Here is a 14,373-nt window from a genome sequence, read left to right as displayed (position 1 = left end):
CTCCAAAAGGCTCAGGATAGCCGTTGAAGAGGGAGAGCAGGTAAGCTTGACGCTTACCTGCACCAAATGGGGGCAATGCGCATTCTCACCATTTTTGTCTCGCCAGGTTGAATTTCAAAAGCTACGCATGCGACGCAGACTCGGTAGAAGATTGCGAATATCAAGTGTTCTCATAAAGCAAGCAGTGCATTGTCCAAGTGGAGTTATCTTACAGGACCTCTAGCAGATTTGGCTCGTGTCACTCACAACAGCGTGTATCATGTGGCATCTCAAGGTACTGGGTTAAGGGGCTGGTGCCTTTGCAGATTCAGGTGCAACCACGTGGCCTACTTGACAACTGCACTACTCCAGGTGCGTCAGGACGGGCCACCTGCCAGTGTTATCTGTATCTTCTTGTCATAATTATACAACAGAGGACGCTGCACTGAACGCAAGCTTCCAATCATGACATCCAGGAGCCGCAGACCACGGGGGTTGTGGCGCTGTGTGTGGGACAGAGACAGTGCGCAGGATTAACAGCGTGGAGAGAGTTCTGTGCTCACAGAGCCTCAACACGCCCCAGACTTCAGGGCATGGTGCGCCTTTTCAGTTGCGGGCGTTTGCTCTCCATGGCAAGGAAAGTAAGCTCTCAGTGTGATGGTGAAAATTATTCTTGAGGCACAGGATGGATGGGGGGAGCCTTCTGTGTTGCTGAGGACGACTTTAAGATATCCTACAGCCAATCGTACACTAGGAACGAGACACAGCCAGAACAGCAGGAACGGAGCCCCTCCAAGGTAGGGTGGCGCTCCAGACTCGGCAGTGGAAGGTCTGGTAGTCATATTGGTACTCATGGTTCCAGGCCTTTTGTCAGATTGGCATTGTCTTCAATGTCCAGGCCTTTTGTCAGATTGGCATTGTCTTCAATGTCTTGAATATACATCTTCAGGAACTACATGCGAGGTGTTGCATTGCAGGATGACCCCTCCGAGATGTTCTTCCCAGAGGAATCCAGGTCAGGAGCAGATGAGGCCGGGCCCAGCAGGCAGCTGCAGAGTGCACCGGCTCGCAACAGCCTTACGCCGGAATTGGTGAGCGAGGAACACCTGATGGACAGTCATCCGAACGGCAGAAGCTTGCAGGCCACTCGCAAACTCTTCCCCATCTTCAGGCCGAAATCGCAATGGAAGGTTGGTCACACCTGTTCCTCCTGTTCTGGCACCAGAACATGACTGTGCAGCACCGAGCGCCGCTGATTGATTTTGCTGCATGGCTGTCTGCAGGTGCTGCACATCATCCGGCATGGTGAATCTGAATTCAACGCTGCGACAAATGCTGGACATGATTTTAAGGACCCGCAGATATTCAACCCCAAACTGACTTCCAAGGGACGTCGGCAGGTGCGTGCAAGCGCTGTCTGTCTGGTTGCTACTACTTCTGTGCTCAATTGCAATTCAGCATAGAAAGAGCCAGTTATTGCGCAGGCCATCGAGCTCAAAGCAAGAGTTGCGGCGCTGGCCAAATTGGATGGGGCCCTTTGGGTGTCGTCTCCTTTAACAAGAGCCATTGAGACTCTGTTGCTCAGCTGCCCAAAAGGTCATCTCATTGGTAGGCGGGGGCAGCAGGGTTCTGCAGACGGCACAAATGTGAAGGTGTGTTGGTATCACCTCTGTGCGGTCATTGGACATGGCAAACAGGGAAGAAAATTCACAACTGAATTTGCGGTCACATGCGTGCAGGTTGCCGTGAGGCATGAGCTTACAGAGCATCTTGTCACAACGGGTGACATAGGCCTTCCCATCAGCTATCTTGCGGAGAAGTTTGACCAGGTTTGACAGCACCCGCCAAAGAAGCTGATCAAAGCGTGTGTGTGTGTTGGGATTTGTGTTTCCTCCTGATCTGCAATAAGGTTGATGATGGCTGCTGCAGCTGCGGGAGGCCATGTCTGGAATTCCAGAACGCTGGTGGTTTGCGCCTGAATGCAATGACTCGCTATCACAGCGTTTCAATAAGATCGAGCCCAAGCGCAACCTGCAGGTCCGTGCAGGAACTTCTGGTTGTCCATTGCCCATGCCAAAGCTTTAAAAACAGAATTGCTTGGATTTGGCTGGGAGGAATGCTGTTTAGGTGCTGCTGTGGACATCAGTAGTCTCTTGTCCCTCTGTGTTTTCTGGAGCTGCTGGCTTTCCAAAGATCAGCGTTGTCGGATACCAACAGTTGTTCTGCACCTGCAGGAGCGAGTGGCTTCGTTCAGGCGGTGGGTGCAAGCCCAGCAGGAGCAGGTCATTGTGGCTTATGGGCACAGCAGCATGATTCGCGAGCTCTCTGGAGGAAAGCGCCTCAAGAATTGCGAGATACTGACGTTGCATTTGTGATTATTTAACCTGTGATATCTGTTGCATTGTCTGTGCCATAGGAAAGGTCTTATCAATGTGCGCAATTGTGCAGTCTCATTACTTGAATTGTGTTGGCATGACTGGATATTTGGCAAAGTGCCGTAATGAGGGAATCTGTGGTACCTTCAAAACAGGTGTACCCTTCAGATGGCTTGAGGTTGAATGTGTGCGGTTGAGTTTGAGTCACAGATCTGGAAATGCTGGAAGTGCAGCCTAAGCTTTGTCATCAAACTGGTGGAACAGAACGTCATCACTCATGTTCAGTGTCCTAGTACTAGTGGGCCCATCATTCGCCACCGTGTGCACCTCTTTAAAGACACCTTTACAAAAACACACCTGAAGGTAGAATGCAAGAAAGGCGTAGTTGTCCGCAAAATCGCATAAAAATTGACCAGGGACAGTAAAGCAAGTTTTGAATGAAAGTCCCCTACATTTGACTGGCAAACAGGTGATATCATCGATGTGCATGTGACAGTTTCCGGCGCCTGTACTACCACATCTCCTATATTGGATATGCTGGTGTGATGCTCTTTGAGCTTATCGCTTTTATGACAACTCTCTGCAACCGTGCCAGAGTTTGGGCCAGCATGCATTCACTGATCCGTACATGTGCCTGTAACAGAATAAATCTTCCAGTGTGATGCACATGCTGGATCCTATGTGCAAAGATGTGATAACTGTTGAGGCACATGCATTCCCTTCTTCCAGGTAGGATCTTCAAGAATTTAACATTGACTCACACGTCATGACATGTATCAGTCCTCACAAACAAACATGAAAAGCAGTCAATTCTCAAGCACTCAGATCTGCAAAGCTCTCCTTGACCAGAATCAGCATCAACTTGCTTGGCAACAAGTACGACAAGAAACATCTGTAGTGCAAGATGGGTGCTACCAAAATTGATTGCTGGCCCTTCACAGCAAGGAATGCTTTCACCTCTGTAAAAGAACAGTCTCTTGCTGTCAGACACCCAGCCGGCTGCTCAGATCTCAAAAGTGTGGTCCACAATCACTCCCAAGCTCAGGGCACCAAGACCGTTGTTGGCCGAGATGGGAGCCTTGACATACCCCTGCCAGGAAGCATCGACAGTAAGCGAAGCAGCAGACACAGCATTTGTGTTCTGATCCTCAACAAAGACTGCCACTGTGTGCGCAACCAAACTGGGGAACTGCACTTACGCGCACAAGCGGGTTGCGGTCAAAGACGCCGTTGTGCCTGTAGCCAACCTCGAAGAGGGCCGTCTCCTGCATGGACAGCAGAGCAGAGTAGGTACACTTGACAGCATCGATTTTTGGACTATGACACTATTACAGGGACAACGAATGATTTCAGTGCAAAGGGATGATGTCTGACCTCCTTGAAGGCATAGCTGCCCCTCAAGTTGTACTTGTTGTGGTCCTTGGCCACACTCAGGTAGCCAGCGCGCTGTTTGAAGTCAAAGGCCGGCTCAATGACGTAGCCATCCTTCTCCAAGGTCAACTGAGCGGCACTGGTGGAGATGGGCACTGTGAAGGGGTGGATGATGAAGCCCTGGCGCTCCCTCAGGTTCACCTACAGACACATTCCGCTCATGAGACCACCTGCAGCCAGATATTCTGACAAAAACTTGGGGGCAAAACTAGCTGTTCGACTCTCAAACACATTTGCAAGGGTAGCACGGCTCTCACATATGTGGAGTTTGACAGCAGGGACTCGTCGTGGAAGGTGTGCCTGCGCAGCAGATTGACCAGCTTTAGCACAATAATCACGCTTCAGCTCTGTGCTCCCGTCTGCAGATTCCTGTCATCCACTTTGCAAGGTACAACTTTGGAAGAGCTGGAAGGGGCTTACGTGCCCCACAGGGTGGCGCGGTGGTCAAGCTTCACGTTTGCCTGGGTACGCACTTGTGTTCCCCTCTGGAACCAGGTGGCACTGCATTGCAAACCACCAGTCAGCATTCACGTCCGTCTTGCATACCCACAGGCTGGTAGATGTGACAGGGTGTTTGCAAAGACTACAACTCATCGTCCCCACCTGGCCTGAACGTCCTTGCCGGCGACATCTGTCTCGGCACCCACAGAGGCGAAGGCAGACTGGGCACCGAAGTCGTAACCGAGCAGGCCGGTGGTATTGGCTGCGGGACACACACGGAGATAAATACTTTTGAAGCAGATGGGGGCCATAGGAATGCCAGCGATGGGCAGCTTCCACAAGAGATAACATCTTCAAGTCGTATCCTGAAGCAGCAAGGGCCAGCAGTGGCGCTGGACAGTTGCTGTCAAGCACAGGCATGGGCATCGGGCTGACTCGGCAACTGACGCGGCAAGCGTGGTAGGCCAAGTAAAGCACTAAATCTAAAAATTCACACTCTCAACCAGTAAGAAAACTGACAGCGGGTGCTGGGCAAAGGCGCGTCCTCTGGGCATTCCTACGCAGATCCTTTAGGACCGGACACCAGGTGCAGATGCCGGGGACCTTATCTCAACGGTCTTGCAAGATTGCTTTGTTTTGGAGGCAATTTTTGGCATCCATCCACTTTGAACATCACTTGAGGGGTTGGGGAGCGTGTCGCACAGTTCAGTTTCTTCTCGGCTGACACGATGAAGTCCCTGATCCATGGCGTAGCTTCGTAGTCTCTGGCAGAGGCGTCCGTCAATGAGGCCGTGAACTTAATCTCATTGATGTCCTTGGAAACGTCCACGCGTCCCCCAACCTTGCTAGTGCCTGCGCTACGAGTGTTGTGCCTGGCGAGGTCTGCAAGGGCACCAACAGATGTCAACGGGCATTCCCGGTGGGGTGCTGGGAGGGGCAAGAGCGGAAGCGCAGGAGCCGGGCTGTATACCTTGACCCACGAAAAAGGCCTTCGTAGACACGGTAGCGCCAGACATGGTTGCAACACTTGAAAGAATGGGGAGGATGAACCGGGAAGGTGGGCTGCGCAGTATGGCCCGTGCTTCATTCGGAGAGCTGAAGTGAAGGTGGCATTTCGCCAGAGGCGCGGCTGGATGATACGCATGCAACACCTGGGTCGCGGCGTTGGCTGGATCAGGTTAAGGCCAAGAAGAAAGCCAATGCATGGACATGATGCAGAATGTGATTTACACTGTGTGATGCTTGTGCATGTAAATTAGAAGACTTTGCCAATAAATATGTGCTTGCTCTACTTAAGCTCAAGCCTTAAGCTGAGCTTGTGCAATGATATGAGTAGCTTCCGACTTCGGCAGTGATCGACAATGGCCATTCGCACGGAATTGGCAACTTTTATTATAACTCTGATTCTAACAGGTGATTATTTTAACTAGTATTACGCAGCTGCCAGGCAGTGCCAGCAGCTGCAGCCTGAGGGCAGCCAGGTCCTAGCCGCAAGGCCCAAACTGCACAACCGTTGTGGTGACCACATGGATTGCATTTCCACTGACTCAGAGTCGGACATCCTCCTTGCCAAGCACTGCTGTCAAGGAACGTCTCAAGGCGGCATGTCAGTGGGAGAACACATTGCATCGCGATAGTCATCATGATGCACACTCAGTCACAGCGATTGTGGCGGTAGCACTGTCTTCAAGACGAGACGGTGTGTTGAAAACCAGCTGTAAATTAACCTTCATCAGTACCGCCCATAGCCACCGCCGTCACGACCGTATCCGCCATAGCTGCCCCCACCCCCGCCATAACCACCGTATCTTGAGCCACCACCACCACCACCACCACCACCATAACCCCTGCAAAAAGAAGACTCGCTGTGCAGACTGCCCGTGCATGCTGTTGCCTCATACATGCATCTAAGGGACACCTGGAGCATCTGCTGCCCACAACATCCAGTGAAACGTACCTGTCATACCGATCATAGCGTCCCCCTCCCCCATAGCCCCTGCTTGCCAAACCGGCACAACATCCTCAGCGGTTATTGGCATGTTGAGCAAGGTGCTTGGCATGCAAGGGTGCCAGTACCAAATGAAAGTGGATGAACACTGCGTGCCTGTCATAAGTGTCGCGTCCGCGGTAGCGTGTAGAGAGGTCCTCCTGAATGCGCTTGATGATCCCCATCTGCAAGCAGCATCCATTGAAGATGTGAGCACAAGCACAGCAGACGATGGCAGTAGACCATACGCACACCAGCCAAAGTAGCACAAGCATCGGCTCACCATGAAGCCGGTCTTGCTGCGGACGCTGTCAAGGCTAGCCATGGCAAACTTGTCCACGGCTTCAATGCCGAGGTCCACTGGCAGGTCTGCCAGTGCCTTCAGCATGCGAGCATCAATATCGTTCTTGCCGATGCGACCCTGCATGGACACGAATGTTCAGCCCAAGCCATGCCAGCTCAACACAGAAACCTGAAACTGGAGCTAGAGGAGCGCAAAGAAGTGCACAGAGATGCCAAAAAGACATGTCCTCACATCATCCATAATGTCGCGGAGCTTGTATCGCACAGACCGCGGCAGGATGTCCAGGTCAACGTTGCCCCGATCTGGGCCGTCCTCTTGCACCCTGCGGATGATGCCCTGCACCAGAGAATGGAGCATCAGGACATGTGAAAACACACGGATGACAACAGAGTGCTTTAGCATTAATTCTATGGGCAGCAGCACAGATGCTGGATCGCGCACCATCAAGAAGCCATTCTTGTTGTTGATGCGCGAGAAGTTTGCTTCTGCGAAGCGTTCCACAGCGTTTGTGGCAGCGGCATCGCCCAGGTCTGCGGCAAATACAGACCTCAGGGTCTGATGGACACATGATGGGAGGAGGGAGTGCAAAGTCGGGAGGGGGCCTCAGGCGCAAACCTTCCAGGGCATCCATGGCTCGGTTGTCAACATCGCTGCTGCGAATGTCGCCCCTGTCAATCAGGCCGTCCAGGATTTTCTGCGGGCACAAGGACTCTGCTTGAATGCACTTGTGGGAACAAGAAAAGGACTTTTGCAAGTGGATCCAGCAGAGAATAAATGCAGAATGTGTACTGTCTACATTTCAAACCACACAGGAATTAACGCACCCTCCAGTCGCGGGCGCGGCTACGGCTTCGAGAGCGGCTATGGCGTCTGGGGCTCAGGCTTTGGCGTCTGGGGCTTGCACTGCGGCTCACTCGGCGGGCACTGCGGCTGCGGCTGCGTCTGCAGGGCAGCATAGCCAGGCAGGTTTACACATGCTTTGCAATGCGTGCAAACGGACATGCTAAAAATTGTGCATTCTTCAAAATTGTGCAATTGTGCATATTCATGCAGGGTTCGTGCCTCTACCTGTCCTCATCGCTGTCAGATCTTCTGCTGCGCGAACCTGTGGCACCAGAGCATTTGCTTCAGACCAAAGAATGTGAAATGTGCATGCCAATAGGGCTGCAAAGACATGCAGATTGTCACAGCAGTCTCACAGGACCAAGTCAGCGCTACCAAAGGAAGTTTTCATGGTTCTGCACTCACAGTCTTTAGGAGGCAGGTGCAGCAAAATGCCGAGCAGTAAAAGCAGCAGCAGCAGCTGCAGCCGCAGCGAGCGGCATGCAGCAGCTTCAACAATACGCGGCTAGCAAGCTTGTGAGCAGGCCAAAGGCGCAGCAGGGCTAGCAGGCGCAGCAGTGGGACAGTTGGGCTGCAGAGGGCGGGGCCAGCTGCCAGTGGCGTGGTGTGTAGCAACACCACAAGTTGGCAGCTGGCAGCTGAGGCACATTAACAACACATATGGTTTGGATTTTACGAGGTTGATCAGGGAGGCAAGCGCCCTACGGCTGCGTGAGAGGCTCCTAGCATCCGGCGAACGGTCGTGAACAGCGCTCCTGCTTCTGCACATCATTCAGACGGTAGTAAAAAGAAAGGTCTTCTCCCTGAAGGATGACTAGATGTCATTACCCCAGTCAAGAGAAAAATGACGCAGCCGAACCACACCTGCTGCGCGATGCTGATCTGTCAGACATCCTGTAGTGCGACGAACTAGACTGATATCAATATCGCAGGCAGGCTTTCCCAGGATGCTAACTACCTGGCGAACCCGCAGAAACCTGCACGTAGAAGGGAACGCCATAAGCCAAGATGCAGTGCACTTCTTCTCGTTTTTTTCCAAATGTTATAAAAGCTTACTAGACGAGGCAAATTCATTGATATCGAACTTGGAAATCAGGACGTTTCATATTACCGAATACCAGAAACCGATCGCCTGATCGATTCAAGAGCTGAAGAGGGCGCATTCTCAACTCTTCAAGCAAGACTTAAGGCATTTACAGGAAGCTAGTGATCTTGCACAACATGGATATTGGCCTATTTACAAGAGGCGCAGCAGGAATGGCCGATGATCGCGGAGAAAGCATGGTTTGTGTTTGGGATGCAATTATTTCTTCTCTAAGCCTCCAGGGAACTGCATGAAACGATCGACACCTTCTCTGCAGGTACAAAAACATACGGATCGCCTGCAGAAGGAAAAGGAGGAGGCTGCCATGTCCCGGATCAAGGAAGAGCTACCCAGCGTTAGTCCAGCAGTATTGGCCCTTGCACTGCAGGAAGCGAAGTGGGAAGTGAAGCCAGCCGTCCACCTTGTGCAGTTGTTCATCAATGTGAAGGGCATGGAGCTGGCCGAGCTGCAGAAGGTATGAAATTTCGAAGACTCGCAGGGCATACTGAATATTGGAGGAGATGATGATGCAGTGACTGTGATGCATGGACATTGCGCAGGCCCTGCAAAAGGGACAGAAGTTGAAGCCAAGAGAGCAGGCAGTGTCTTCTGGAGAATCATCAGATGACAGCGCAGGAAACAGAAGAAAAAAGAAGCGCTCAGGGAAGGACAAGTCAAAATCCAGGAAGAAACGGAAGCATGACAGAAAGGAGAGTCACAAGAAAGAAAAGGTCCTCATCCTGGTCAAGCTATTGCAGATTTAGCAATCCTGCATGCCATATTGAGGATCCTTCAGGCATATTATTTGATCCTTCTGTGTCATGCAGGACCAGCTGGTAAATACAGAGAGCTTTGGAAAGTATGGCATCGTAAGGGAAACAGATTTCGAGCGGTGAGGCTCCCTCTTCATTCCTGCCGGCTGGCCTCTGCGCTCACTTTCTGCGAGCGGTGACAAAATGTGACGGTTGTTGATTGATTCCTTCTTGCCGCAGGTTCCGATCAGAGTTTGTTATGTGGGCGTCAGAAGCGAAGGGAATCAACGTGGAGTCTTTGCCAAAGTGGGAAGAGAAGGATATCTTCAAGTACGTTTTCGATGTCCTGCAGGAAGGCCGTGTAATGCACTCACCATGGTTAACAATGTGCAAATTGATGTGTGCGGTCTCGTATTGCAGGACATACATAGAGGACTACAACACGGGCACACTGCCCCATAAGAAGTACTATGACCTTGACCTGTATGAGAGAAAGCGAGCATTGAAAGCGGCCAAGAGAGGAAAAACTCTGGTAAGTGCTTTCATTATCCCGCCTGGATCGTTTGTTTTGTTCTGTGTGCATTGTCTGGTCAATCAGCTTTACATGCACGATGAGGAGCGCACCTCAGATCATGACTCGGTGAGCCCTGCTTTTCCTCAGGAGGAGGAGAAGGCCCAATTCAATGACGAGGCGGATGTGGCAGCACGGAGGCACAGGGAAGCCCTGGCTGCCCAGCAGGAGCGCTTGAGGGAGGCCTACAATGAGCTGAAGTACACTGCTCCTGACAAGGTGGAGGCGATGCGTGACCAGGAGATGACGCGCATGCAGATGAACCTCGCCTACCGGACAGGTTAATTACCTCGCAGCATTTACCCTTCTGGCAGGGCCTTGTGCCCTCTGACCTTCTGGCCATATTCTGCATGATCTTGCAGTCCAGTCAATGTCATTGATGGCCTCTGCAATGTCATGCACAGGTGATCGCGATACAGCAGAAAAATTGGCAAACCGCTTGAAGCCTGATGAGCCGGTGTGGAAAGACGGGGTGCTGCAACCGCCGAAAGTCTGACTGAGGTTGCACGTGGTGCCTCGTTGTAGTCGCATCACTCAAGCTCGACAAATTTTGGCCTGGAAGGTGGCGCAGTTGTTTGGGGAAGGGGACACCTACTTAGAAGAAATTTTGAACTGGAATGCATGCATCCACTGATGCTCACGTGTACTGGGAAGGGAGAGAACTTCGAACTTTCTTGCGAATTCGCGAAACTTAGTCCAACTGAATACGTTGGACATTAACACTATCATAATTGTTGTAAACTGTCTCGAGTATGCTTACGGGTACTACGAAGAATTAGTGGTTCACATCACCACTGATGGTGGCCTACTTTACCATGGAACGGGACCCGCTGAATTGAAAAGTATTGTGCACAATACAGGTCTTGGATTATGGAATATTTTTTAAATTTGAAGCCAGTGCAGATGCGGTCGAGCCCATAGACTATTCATTGGTTCCATAGGTGCAAGCATGTGGTGTTCTTCTCGGGTCCATCTCAAGGCAATACTCTGTCGAGTCGCTAGGGGCTCCAACGCAAATCAACGGAAATTAGCCACAGCTAATAGCCATGCGCTTCTAGCAGCACGAGCCTTCAGCTGCTCTGCTGATGACTCCAGCTCGCATAGGACAAGAAGCTGGGAAAGGTATGCAGCCACTGCCGCTGGTCTCGCTACAGCCTTCGGTGGAGTCTTTACTCTTGTGGGCCTGGCGAATTGCGAAGAGCGGGAAGGAAAGGCTTCAGCGGGGCAGACTAAGGTATTCTGGAGGCCTGTAGCCACAAAACTAAGGACGATCACTGCTCCACAGCCATATCAATCTGTCTTGAAAAGCATCATCCAGGCAGAGGCTTGCTGAGGCATGCGTGTGTGGATCACAGAAGGTTGGGGGCCCTGAAAAGGATTTCACTGGCGAGGAGGTTGCTGAGCACTGCACCAGAGACAAACGCGTGTGGGTCACATACAAAGATGGGGTCTACGACGTGACAGACTTTCTGGACATGCATCCTGGAGGCGCCCAGCGACTGATGCTCGCTGCAGGCGGCGCTCTTGACCCCTTCTGGGCAATGTATGCGCAGCACAATACTGATGAAGTGAGGCAGCTCTTGGAGGACTACAGGATTGGCAAGTTGGTGAGCAGTCACCAGATCCGGGCCATCATGCCTGAGACGGACATTACCGCAATTATAACATGGCATGACAGCGGCAGAATTTGCATAAATCTAACCGGTTGCAGGGACACTCCACCGGCCAAGCCGGCCAGCTGCATGCTTATGGAAGGAAAATGTGCTTGCAGGTTGGTGCCGCAGCCACACAGCAGGTGGCGGACCCATATGCCAACGAGCCGAAGAGGCACCCAGCGCTGGTGGTCCGCTCACAGCAGCCGTTCAATGCCGAAACGCCCGTCGATGTCCTTGGAACATCCCGGTTGACTCCGAATGAGCTCTTTTATGTGCGCAATCACTTGCCGGTGCCTCACGTCGATCCCGCAAGCTGGTCGGTAAGTCTGACTGATGCTCATCAATTCTGCATTCTGCCTGCATCCATTGTTCACCAGCATTTGGGCGTAGATGCCACAGCTCTCCACATGGGCCCCCATTATAATGACTAGGTTATCTGCAGGTGAGGGTAGAGGGTGAGGGCTTGAAGCGCGTGGAACTGTCCCTGAAGGATTTGACCACAAAATTTAAGAAGCACACCGTTACAGCTACCCTCCAATGCACCGGGAATCGAAGGGACCAATTCAATGATGTGAAGAAAGTGAAGGGCTTGGAGTGGGGCATTGGTAGGGCGCCATTCCTCTTGCACGCCCACTGACATCATGATTTATGTGTTGGCAGCACCGCATTGGGAGTCTGAATTTCAATTGGAGCACCCTGCAGGTGCAATAGGAACTGCGGAATTTAGTGGTGCGCGGTTGAGTGATGTGCTGGCATATGCTGGGCTTGATGATGACACCATTGACGAAATTGAGCACATTCAATTTGAGGGCCTGGACAGTGACATCAGTGGTACATGCTACGGAGCTTCCATCCCAGTCTCCAAAGCTGTCTCCCGGCATGAGGATGTCATCCTGGCATATGAGATGAATGGCAAGTGAGTCCAGTCTGCCCCGTCTTTGATAAAGACATCTTTCAAAACCTTGATTGGCATGCCCTCATGTACCTAGAGAGGCCCTTACAATTCGACTTAATTTACAGCTGTCTTGCATGAGTTCCAAGCAGCCTGGAAGTCCAAAGAGAGCGCGTGGTGATTTGCAGAGAGTTGCCCCATGACCATGGATTCCCAGTCAGGATCGTTGCACCGGGCATCACTGGTGCACGCTGTGTGAAATGGCTGTCAAGGATCATTGCAAGCAAAGAGGAATCCCAGAGCCACTGGCAACAGGTCCACCCCCCGCTTTTTCCTCTTGAGACACAGTAATGGCGCTCAAGGGTGCTTACAAAGCCAGCTATTCCTGAATACTGTAATGCAATTTCTGAAAAAAGACTCAATGGACTGACGGGCCTCTCTTTGGTATTGCAGAAGGATTACAAGTCCTTCAGTCCCAGTGTAGACTGGGACAATGTGGATTGGAGTTCGGCTCCGGCAGTGCAGGAAACCAATGTTCAGTCAGCAATCTGTGAACCAAGGCCAGGCGGTGTTTTGGAAGGGCCACCTGATGAGATTGAGGTAACCAGCCAGATCACCAGAAGGGTGTTCAAATTTGCCATATGATTGATTCACGCTTGACCGGACAGATGCGTGGCCTGACAACATCTGGACATCCAATCGCATCTCTATTGCTTATCAGAGCTTGAGGCCTTGCAGGTGCGTGGCTATGCCTACAGCGGAGGAGGACACGCCATCATTCGTGTTGATGTTTCTGCTGACGACGGTGAAACCTGGACAACAGCCGAGCTCGAGCCAGTGTATGACCGACGATACAGGTTGGCATCTCTGTCGTCGACATTCCATTGGTGACACAGGTGTGCTTGAGTCATGGTACGCGTGAAGGCTTGAGGTCTCACGTGCTGCAGGAATTGGGCATGGACGCTGTGGCGCACATCTGTGCCGCTTCCAGAGTCCAAAGATGGCCACATCAAGCTCATTTGCAGGGCTGTTGATTCTGATTACAACACGCAGCCGGAGTCCCCAGCAGCGATCTGGAATCTGCGCGGCGTGCTCAACAACGCCTGGCATGAGGTTGTTCTATCAGTTGAATGACCTTCTCATCTCACCTGCAATTAATCATCTGTATGCAGCGCTCTTTAAATAGTGTTCGCCAGTATGTCCTTTGTCTTTCGTGGCTATAGAGCTACTTCAGTCTATTTGCTTCACCTAGTTCTTACGTCTAAGTACCATGTGGGATGCACCAGGGAGACTAGCAATCGATGCATAGATATTGGTGTCTTTGCCTGCGCATGTAGTTTACAAGCTCCTTAGATGGGATTGCGATGTCCTTTGATTGACTGCTATTTGTTCCATGGTATTCTCGTGTAATGACTTTCCTCAATTCACCAGTTTCAGGTGTCACGAAAAACGGCCCAATCTTGCAGATCATCAGCAATTTTATCGAAAGTACGAGTGGATGGAGCAGAAAGTTACATGCTTACATTTGGCTGCTTTGAGGAACATTTCAGGATAGAAGCATATTTGGCTGAGTGTCGTCCCGTAAAAGAAAGGGAATTTTCAAGGAGACCATTGCAGCAAACGACGGTGCTCCTGGCCCCACTTCCTCAGTCGTTACGGGGTCATTGCAGCTTATGTTGCACGCATCCTGAAGGCTCTTCTTGCAGCTTGGTAAACCGAACAGGATCCGGCTGTCAGGCGGCGCTCGTGCCTTTGCAGGGGCCAATCAAGCTCAGCAGGATAATCTTTGGCGCGCTTTTGCAAATGCCCTGTGCACATTGGACGATCAGTCCGATGTTCAGCATTTCATTCGCTGTAGCGCACAGCATCCGGTGCCTTTCTAGTCAGTTGTGTCCCGCTGGATCTGCTTAGCGTATTTGCGGGAGCCTTTCCCGACGAACAGCATGCCGCGAAGTATCAGGCCGTGATGCTGCCGCCGATCGAGATGTGTAAGTGTCCACCACCCGCCATACGTGCGCTCAAAGTGCAGCAAGCGCGGCGGCGTCCCACAGTGTCTGAG

At 51.8% G+C, this 14,373-nt stretch overlaps 4 protein-coding genes across 4 annotated transcripts; 2 read left to right on the top strand and 2 right to left on the bottom strand.

The window, feature by feature from the left end:
- Nucleotides 1-668: 668 nt before the first annotated feature.
- Nucleotides 669-2,354, top strand: COCSUDRAFT_41714 (hypothetical protein; the record flags this gene model as incomplete). Its single annotated transcript, XM_005647962.1, has 6 exons — nt 669-776; nt 957-1,070; nt 1,263-1,379; nt 1,719-1,808; nt 1,909-2,016; nt 2,214-2,354. 6 exons carry the CDS (start codon nt 669-671, stop codon nt 2,352-2,354), a joined length of 678 nt encoding a protein of 225 aa, XP_005648019.1.
- A 734-nt stretch (nt 2,355-3,088) lies between these two features.
- COCSUDRAFT_65934 (hypothetical protein) lies at nt 3,089-6,217 on the bottom strand (the record flags this gene model as incomplete). Its single annotated transcript, XM_005647961.1, has 9 exons — nt 3,089-3,444; nt 3,554-3,619; nt 3,729-3,926; nt 4,043-4,085; nt 4,206-4,286; nt 4,389-4,488; nt 4,929-5,108; nt 5,966-6,073; nt 6,184-6,217. 9 exons carry the CDS (start codon nt 6,215-6,217, stop codon nt 3,358-3,360), a joined length of 897 nt encoding a protein of 298 aa, XP_005648018.1. The 3' UTR covers nt 3,089-3,357.
- Nucleotides 6,218-6,248: 31 nt separating this feature from the next.
- Nucleotides 6,249-7,473, bottom strand: COCSUDRAFT_63013 (hypothetical protein; the record flags this gene model as incomplete). Its single annotated transcript, XM_005647960.1, has 6 exons — nt 6,249-6,398; nt 6,497-6,634; nt 6,749-6,853; nt 6,959-7,047; nt 7,133-7,211; nt 7,432-7,473. The coding sequence occupies 6 exons, from the start codon at nt 7,471-7,473 to the stop codon at nt 6,249-6,251; spliced, it is 603 nt and encodes a 200-aa protein (XP_005648017.1).
- Nucleotides 7,474-11,146: 3,673 nt separating this feature from the next.
- COCSUDRAFT_15353 (molybdopterin binding oxidoreductase) lies at nt 11,147-13,448 on the top strand (the record flags this gene model as incomplete). The annotated part of the gene is made up of 8 exons (XM_005647959.1): nt 11,147-11,374; nt 11,539-11,742; nt 11,865-12,027; nt 12,125-12,338; nt 12,503-12,629; nt 12,768-12,914; nt 13,053-13,201; nt 13,262-13,448. Coding segments are annotated over 8 exons (1,419 nt in total), but the record flags the coding sequence as incomplete, so codon positions are not given.
- Between the last annotated feature and the right edge of the window lie 925 nt (nt 13,449-14,373).

This window comes from Coccomyxa subellipsoidea, assembly GCF_000258705.1.
Source record: "Coccomyxa subellipsoidea C-169, whole genome shotgun sequence".
NCBI classification, from domain to species: Eukaryota; Viridiplantae; Chlorophyta; class Trebouxiophyceae; family Coccomyxaceae; genus Coccomyxa; species Coccomyxa subellipsoidea.
Note: the sequence above shows the minus strand (reverse complement) of the source record. Positions and strands in the feature narration are given on the sequence as shown.